Source organism: Phoxinus phoxinus, assembly GCF_949152265.1.
Source record: "Phoxinus phoxinus genome assembly, chromosome: 8".
Lineage (NCBI taxonomy): Eukaryota > Metazoa > Chordata > Actinopteri > Cypriniformes > Leuciscidae > Phoxinus > Phoxinus phoxinus.
The window spans coordinates 19,727,004-19,735,468 of record NC_136883.1 but is presented as its reverse complement, the minus strand read 5'-3'; the positions used below and the strand labels follow the sequence as shown (position 1 = coordinate 19,735,468).

Genomic DNA, 8,465 nt, shown 5'->3' with positions numbered 1-8,465 from the left:
GTTTTCTGGGTGCCTCAAATATAGGCCTGTATATATACACACCTCCCATCACTCCAGCCAGAGTAGCAACTGCTATCTGATTAAAGGGAATCCGTCTTCCAAACATGATCTTATGTTATGAAGGAACACAACCCATTAGAGACACAAAACATCCCACTCCTGAAAAGAAAAAAAGGAAATTCAGTAGTCACTATATTGTTTATCAGATCGTCTGTTTTATAGCTGCTGTTTATAGTATTTTGCGTATGCATTAATGATGTATAATTGCACAATCTGTACATTACAGTGCATCAGCACATACGGTATTCACTTAATATGAAGCTTGCGCAGGAACATACGATAACATTCTACCACGTCTAATTTTCTAATGTCTAATTACTGTTTTTCTTACTCACCCTGATGTTTTAAATATTTTCCATGTTTTAACTGAGTTTTGACAGACGTGAACAGTTAAAACCATAAACTGTAAAAAGAGGTTAAAACACATGTAAGACAAGCGACAAGGACGAACCTATGGGACGAACGAGCGACTACGGCAACTCAAGCAGGCCAAATGGGACGTGTAGATTTCCGCTTTTTTTTTTTTTTTACAACATACATTTATACTAATGTTTCAGAGGCTATTTTATGAGCTACGAAATGTATGTAAATTAACCTAAAATTATTATAAATATTATTATAAACATTACATTTTAAGTGTTACAAAACCTGCATTCATGTCCTTATTACATATTCATGAGGTAATGTGGGAAGGTCGCCATCATAGGAATCTATACGTAGAAGTCATATTGGACCGCTCAAGACACGTAGGTGCGCCCGCCATCTTGCAACGGTCAGCGTCTCGTCACTCACAGTAAGAGTCAATGATGACACAACATTCTGGTTTTGAAACGGTCGAAATGAACCGGAAGTTGCAAACTTCCGAAGAAATAGGATAACCTTTCACATGTGAGAATGTCTTGTGTTTTTATAAGTATTAAAACAATATAACATATTGTATGCTGAGGTACTTTTAATGTTTTTAATTTAACTATGGTAACTTATTAATATCGTGTCAGCTGATGTCTTCGTCTTGTTGTAGGCAACACTGTTAGTTTAGCAAAATCATCATGCTGGCGTCTATTTCATAGATATCCATACATGCGTCTAACCACGACCTGCTCCAATATGGCTGACGGCGAGTATTGATGAAACGGCCGCTAATGAGGCATCTATGTATACGTAGTTATGAGACCGTGATCCAAACACGGAAATGAATCTAGTTTCCATATTTAAGGCAGAAAACACCCCGTAAAAGCGCCAGAAAATGAACATTTACACTCGGAGTTAAAATGCTGAACATTGAAGCCCATTTGAGGTTAATGTGGAGACATGGAAAAGATTCGAGAACGCTTCAAACCGAACAAATCCTCATGTGAATCAGTGAGACTGAGGAAGAGGAGCTCCATTCTGTACAGCACAGATGACAGGAGACCTCAAACACTTGGTGAGAGTCCTGAACCTGGGGTTTAGACTCACTTTACAGCCATATGTTTTAATGGGAAGAAAATAATATAATATTACTAAAAAGTGGTCTATTTATCGATGATAGTATTGCTAATTTTATTACAAAAAAAATAAATAAACAAAACCTGTAATGAATATCCAATGAAACCCACATTAAGAATGATTTAGAAATAGTGCTACAACTAAACTAAAGTAAAGTAAAACATCCATTATATTGGCCATCAGTGACCCTGCTTCTACTATCTGCACCTGCTAACTGTCATTTCTGCAGAATTCTTTGGCATCAGCGTCTCAGTTTTCACTGTCATATTCCGCCTGCTCAACTGCCTCCTTGTTCAGACCAGCTTCGTCCCAGATGAGTACTGGCAGTCCCTTGAGATTTCCCATCGAATGGTCTTCAGATATCCTTGCTTATGACCTGAACCGCAAAAAAGTTGTTTAGTTTGAATACAATACTTTTGAAACATTCACTGTAAATTAAATACTTAACCTGTTTCTCACTTATGGCTACGAGACCTGGGAATGGAAGGAAGGCATCCGAGGATACACTTATCCTCTCCTGTTCGCTCTGATGTATAAACTCCTGGATCTGATTAATTTTGACACAGCGTATCTATTGGTAAGACTTCAGTGTATTATATTGACAGCAAGTGTAATGTTTCCTTAACATGTATACCCGTTTTTGCAGGTGTTTTTGCCACGTGTTTTCCAGGCACTGCTGGCTGCATATGCCGACGTGAAGCTGTACCACCTCGTCCTGCAGTGGGAAACCCCAGATGTGGCCAAATGGACAGTAAGATGATGTTCCCTTGATACTCATCAGGCAGATACACAAACAGTGCATTAAGCCTGAATGCTTTGTGTTCGTTCCACTCAGTTCTGCTGTGTTTTCTTAGTGTTTCTGTCAGCTGTGTTCATGGTTCACCTGGTACTGCTGCAGTCGGACTCTGACCAACACCATGGAAACGGTTCTGACCACCCTGGCGCTTTGCTTTTACCCATTACCCGGCTCCAAAATGCACAGCAGGTGCATCATTTAGTGTCCTATCTACACACTAGAGCTGCACGATTCTGGATAAATTGAGAATCATGATGAATATGTTTTATAGAGATCACGATTCTCCCAAAACAAAATAACATATCATTTTCTAGAGGTTTCGATAAAATGTTAATTGCTGCAGTCTATTTAAAAAAATATTTAAATTAATAATTCATAAAATATATATATATATTTTTTGAATGAATGATTCAATGAGTCACTCAATCAGCGTTTTTGAACAAATCTCTTGAATGGATGATTTAATGACAAACACATTTTTAAGTCACTTTCATACCTAATATGACAACTGCTCTTCTCTGTCTCACCAGCAGCACCAACGCAAATTTGATTCGCTGTGATTGTACCTGTCAAAGGTTTAAAGGTAGGGTAGGCAATTTTGGAGAGGCTAGCAAGCTAGCTTTGAAAGTATGAGATCCCACCATCCCTTCAGAGGATCTCCAAAACACATGAACACACACAGCACAAAGTGCTACGAGACAGCGTTAAACTCTCGTGTCTCAAAGAACGTAAACAACTTGAAGAGTGCTGACTTGTACCACCTGACTGCTGCAGATTAATTTCAGAGTTGATAGAAATGCATAAATCCGAGTCTGAGGATGCGAATAGCTCCGGCTAGAACGTCACGGGTTGCCATCTCCTAATTACTGTAGTTTTGGCGTTCGGTTCGAATGCAATGATTGGACGAACATTGTTTGGTCCTGAGACTTCCACAGAAGTCTGTATGTACATTTTATAATATTTAGATCACTTCTATTGTTTGCTATCAAAATGTGAAGAGTTTCAACCAGTATATCAAAAAAGTGTTTATGAAAAACATTGCCTACCCTACCTTTAATAGACAGCAAATCATGTCATTTAGGAATAAGATTGTGATCTTTTAACAATTAATCGTGCAGCTCTACTACACACTAGTGATTGCACAAACCTTTCAGAGACTCATAGATGAAACTTTTTTGTTTCTCTCCTTTTTAGCTGGAAGTATTTGTGTCTGGTGTCCTTGGCCGTAGTCATCCGTCCCACGGCTCTGATCGTCTGGCTTCCTCTGCTGCTCTATCATTTCTGTGGGGAACAGAACAAGCTGAAGTTCATCACACAGCGATGCATTCCCATTGCGTACAAGTTGCATTTGTTTTCAGTTGTAGTTTGGATACCAGCAATAATCTTTGTTAGTTCATGAATGTTTCCATCATTTGTGCAGGGCTCTTGCACTGGCCGTCTCGACACTGATAGACTCTGTGTTCTATGGAAAGGTATTTTTTACTGCTTTTATAGACTTTCTGATTGAAAAAATGATGTGTATTTCTCTACTGAACAAAAATCCCTAGACACCAAATATATAGATTTTTATTTCAAACACTACCGGTTTTGGAGGAATAGATAGTGTTGCTCACAAAGTCCGTAAATATCACGCTGATGTCATATTTCAAACCCCAGTCAAAAGACGTGAATCAGTGTAATTTGAATATTATAATCTAAATAAAAAATACTATTTTATTATTTATTAATATATGTGATTTTCATTTTCAATTTACCCTGTTATGTGCTTCTGTAATTTTTTTAATCACTATTTCTATTTAACTTTAATTTTTTTCATTTCAGTTTTAGTAATTTTATCACTTCAACAAAAATTTTATAATTTTTATAATAAATTTCTAATTTACGTAAAAAAATGTCATCATATATTTTGTATTAGATCTTATTTCAGCTTAATTTTTTTCAATTAACAAAAATGTTTTTAAAATAGTTTAAGAATAACTATATGACATAGGAACTGATAAGGAACTGCATTTTGCATAAAAATTAAGTCTGATATAAGTATATATATACATCTATATATATATATATAAAATAGATTATTTTATAATAAAAAAATCTGATCTATTTATATCTATTTCTTGCACTGAATATAATGCTATTGCAAAAAAAAAAAAAAAAAGTAAGGAATAATGAGAATCACTAACAAAATCAAAAGTAAAACATTTGGACATAAGAATTAGGAAGGGAAATGTGCTCAATTATCAATCTTTATGAAAAATAATAATTAGTTTATTTTTGGATGAAATATGACCCGGACATGTTCTTGACAGTCTTTTCAATAAATGACCGAAACTGAAACCTTGAAGCTTTTAGGCATAGATTGAAGTATGAATTGCATGTATAATCAGAATGACCATCATGTGTTTGTATTTCTGAAGTGGATCTTTGTCCAGTGGAACTTCCTGAAGTTTAATGTGCTGCACAATGTGGCGGAGTTTTATGGAGCTCATGCGTGGCACTGGTACTTCACTCAGGGTCTGCTGGTCGTGATCGGACCTCACTTACCGTTCTTCATGCACGGATGTTCACTGGCCACCAAAAAGCACAGAATCCTGCTAATAACCATCTTCTGGACTACAGCCATTTACAGGTGCACTGAGAAAATCTGTAACGCTTATCTAGAAACAACATATCATATAGTCAGGCCAAGATGCCATAGCATTGTGTCAGCAACTGCATGGACAACCATTTACATTTAGCTTCAGAGAACGTATTTAGCTCATGAAATATGCTTTTTGCAGTTTGCTCGCACACAAGGAGTTCCGGTTTATTTATCCAGTGTTGCCATTCTGTATGATATTTTGCGGTAAGTATTTTTTTTCTCAAGTATTTAGCAGTTTGTGAAGATTTGAAACTGCTCTGAAGGTCTTTGTGTGCTCTTACTGACAGGTATATCTTTAGCGAAGCTACGAGCGTGGAGGAAAACTGCTGCTGGTGCACTGCTGGTGCTCAATCTGTTTCCTGCCTTATATACTGGTTTAATTCACCAGCGTGGAACTCTGGATGTCATGCATGACCTGCAACGACTGTGTGACATCAGCGACTCGCACAACTCAACTGACCTGCTGTTCCTCATGCCCTGTCACTCCACACCACTGTACAGGTGAGCATCTGCATATTCAGAATACAAACATGTTAGAAAACAATGTTTCAAGCTTTTATGGTTCATATAGTATGAATATGGAGGAAATAACACTACATTTATTCAGGTCCAAACTGAGCAAGCATTTGCAATTTGGTGCTGATATTTACATGAGCAAAAAGTAATATGAAAAATGCATTTAAATATCATCTGTCGCTCAATATCTGTCAAAAATACGTAATGAAATTGAAATGTTTAGTTTTATGATCAAATCTCTGTAGTTTTACAGTATAATGCAAATAAATATAATGTTTAAGCGGTGAACAAATAAACATTCCTAAAGCCCTGATGTTTGATACTCACTTTTCAACATAATTAACAAAAAGAAAAGAAAAAAAAAGTGTATGAATAATCAAGTAAACCTAAGTTGTTTCAGTCCTGTAAGTGTTCATCTTGAAATATTACTAGCAATACAAACGTTTTTATCTTTAGTTTATAAGAATCAGTAAAGATTTCACAGCAAAAAACAACAACACGTGAACCACGTTCTAAATGTATATGGTTTTGCTATTATACTAAAAGGCATTTTACTTGCTAAAAAAACAATCAATCACATGACAGAAGGCATGTAGTAGATTTTGTGCAAAACACTTTTTTCAGCATTTAGAGGCCTTAGAAATGACATATCAAATACGATACAGTAGGCTTCATAGGGTTAAAGCAATAAGATGATGTGACATCATGGTTCCCCTTGTGTTTTCTAGTCACCTGCATTGTCCCCTCAAACTGCGTTTCTTGGAGTGTCCACCTGATTTTACAGGAAATGAGGAGTATGTGGATGAAGCAGCCGTGTTCTTCTCCAACCCTCTTCACTGGCTCAGAACATCCTTTCCATCTCAGTCGACGTTACCATCACATATAGTGCTGTTTGACTTCCTGGAGAAGGTAAAAGATCGAAAGCAATTAAATGTAATCAAATGAAATCACTTGATGTTTACACTTACTGAAGAAACCTGAGGTGGTACTTCCCTGCAAGTCGTAAATCCAATTGCTCATGTGATTTGAGGAATCATTTTTGTTTGGAGCGCAAATGCTGCAGGACTTTCTTTTTGAAAGGTTTGATTAAATACTTCACTTATTTTCTTGAGACTAATTTTGTTTCTTTATCCTTTAGGAGATTGCAGCATTTCTGGAGGAAAACAGATTTACCAAACAAGCTGAAATATTCCACACTCACTTTCCTGAAGGTCGAGTGGGAAAGAACATACTAATATACACCAGAGGATCTGGACTGAACATTGATTCATTTTTATAGTTTGAAGATGTGTACAACCTATTGCAAACTTATATAAAGACTTACTTTTGTTTTGTTAAATTGTCTCTAATTTCACACTAGAATCACAAACTCTTTTTTCCAGTGCAAAATCCAGATCTGTTTTTAGCTTAATATGTCAAAGCAGGAAAACAATTACCAATGAAGCATAGAAAGACTTTTATTCTACAGTTTAAGTGCAACATTAAGCAGTTACCGGTAAGTGCATTTGTGTTCAATTACATTAGAGCAGATGACTAGTGCATCTTACAGCTGTTTCAAAACAAGGAATGTTACTTAGCTGATAACCACACACACAAAGAGGGGGAAATAGGGAACTAACAACTGATTATGCTCAAATAAAACAGCCAAGTGACAACCAGTCAAACCAGACCACTTCAAAGTTACCTTTAAAATTATGCGTAATCTTTTAATTATTATTTTAAATCTGAACATCTGAGCTTTTTTTTCAATATCATTTATTTTGATATTTGGTCCTAAGTAAACTGGAACATAAGTATTTTTTTGTTTAGAAAACCATAGTCATGAATTATTTAAAATTATACAATACAAAGTGCTTTTTGGTTGCTAGCCCGAATCAAAATAATTTACCCACTTGTTATGCGTTCAAAACGATTTTCAATAATTTAAACACTTTTCACACAAGTTCAGGGAATTGGGGAACATAAATCTGCCCCAAAAATACCTATAATTAATTCTAAACTGCTAAAAAAATGCAGTTTGTATTATCTAACTTTGAGACTGCCATCACCGTAGTGCAGAAAGAGAAACACAGTAGAATCATTCAACCAGCTTTAGAACAGTATTTTACATGTGCAAAAATCCAAAAGCATTCTTAAATCTCATCCAAGATAAAACAAATGGCAAAAGGAGCAATATTACAAAGAACTAAAATGTTTCTTTTAATATTTGGGATCGAAGGGCATGGGACCCAGCTCTATTTTGACATCTGTGAACTGCCGATTGGGGTCGCGCTCTGATTGGCTCCATTTCTTCGTTCTCTGAGGCCGAGGTCGTGGCTGCTGGTGCTTCCTCTGTTGCCGCTGACAATGACCCCTTGCTTTATCCTTCGACCCTGGCGCTTTGAAGGGACGACTGCAAATTTACAAACAGGAAATTGTTTAGGGTTTGCCACAAAGCCTCATGCGTGTCAACATGCAGACTCTACTGTTTCTCAGACCTACAGACAGAGAAGCAACAGAGACAAACATGGTTATGAACATGCAACCTGTAGGCTATGTACTAAAAATGATCACAGACAAGAAATCTCCCATCACTGGCTCTATTCCGGTTTCAAATGTTCACTTTTCACAATCCAATCCTTTGCTAAACTCCTCCTTATAAACATTACTGGCCAGTGGCCAATTCTCCCTTAGCAACTGTTGCTATCCACCATGTTATCAGACAGGCTTTTTAATTTCTCTAATACAAGTCTATATGGACAATCTGTGTGTTTTGGTAGTTTAAAACAGAATTGTACAGAAATTATTTAAAAAAATACAATAAATGTTGCTCTTTTATAGTGACACAATGCATAGAGGACATTGTGTTTTTTGTTTTGTTTTTTTAAATTAAAATGAAAACAGAAAATATTAAATAAAAGCTCACTCAAAATATGAATAAATAATATGTTATAGCCTATACGAAATACATAAAGAGGTCATACA

At 36.1% G+C, this 8,465-nt stretch overlaps 2 protein-coding genes across 9 annotated transcripts in view; one reads left to right on the top strand and one right to left on the bottom strand.

Moving 5' to 3' along the window:
* Nucleotides 1-802: 802 nt before the first annotated feature.
* Nucleotides 803-7,020, top strand: pigb (phosphatidylinositol glycan anchor biosynthesis, class B). Its single transcript, XM_079620782.1, has 13 exons — nt 803-948; nt 1,131-1,486; nt 1,778-1,907; nt 2,008-2,125; nt 2,195-2,299; nt 2,403-2,533; nt 3,539-3,679; nt 3,765-3,816; nt 4,762-4,973; nt 5,125-5,189; nt 5,273-5,486; nt 6,230-6,410; nt 6,640-7,020. The coding sequence occupies exons 2-13, from the start codon at nt 1,372-1,374 to the stop codon at nt 6,778-6,780; spliced, it is 1,605 nt and encodes a 534-aa protein (XP_079476908.1). The 5' UTR covers nt 803-948; nt 1,131-1,371; the 3' UTR covers nt 6,781-7,020.
* Nucleotides 6,936-8,465, bottom strand: part of ccpg1 (cell cycle progression 1) — a 26,200-nt gene continuing 24,670 nt past the window's right edge. For 4 of the 8 annotated variants that reach the window (XM_079620779.1, XM_079620778.1, XM_079620780.1 and 1 more), the window contains one exon: nt 6,936-7,978. In XM_079620779.1, the coding sequence (XP_079476905.1) occupies nt 7,963-7,978 (16 nt within the window). In that variant the 3' untranslated portion in view covers nt 6,936-7,962. The remainder of the gene's footprint in view (nt 7,979-8,465) is intronic. The other 4 variants (XM_079620775.1, XM_079620777.1, XM_079620774.1 and 1 more) reach the window with 1 other exon arrangement.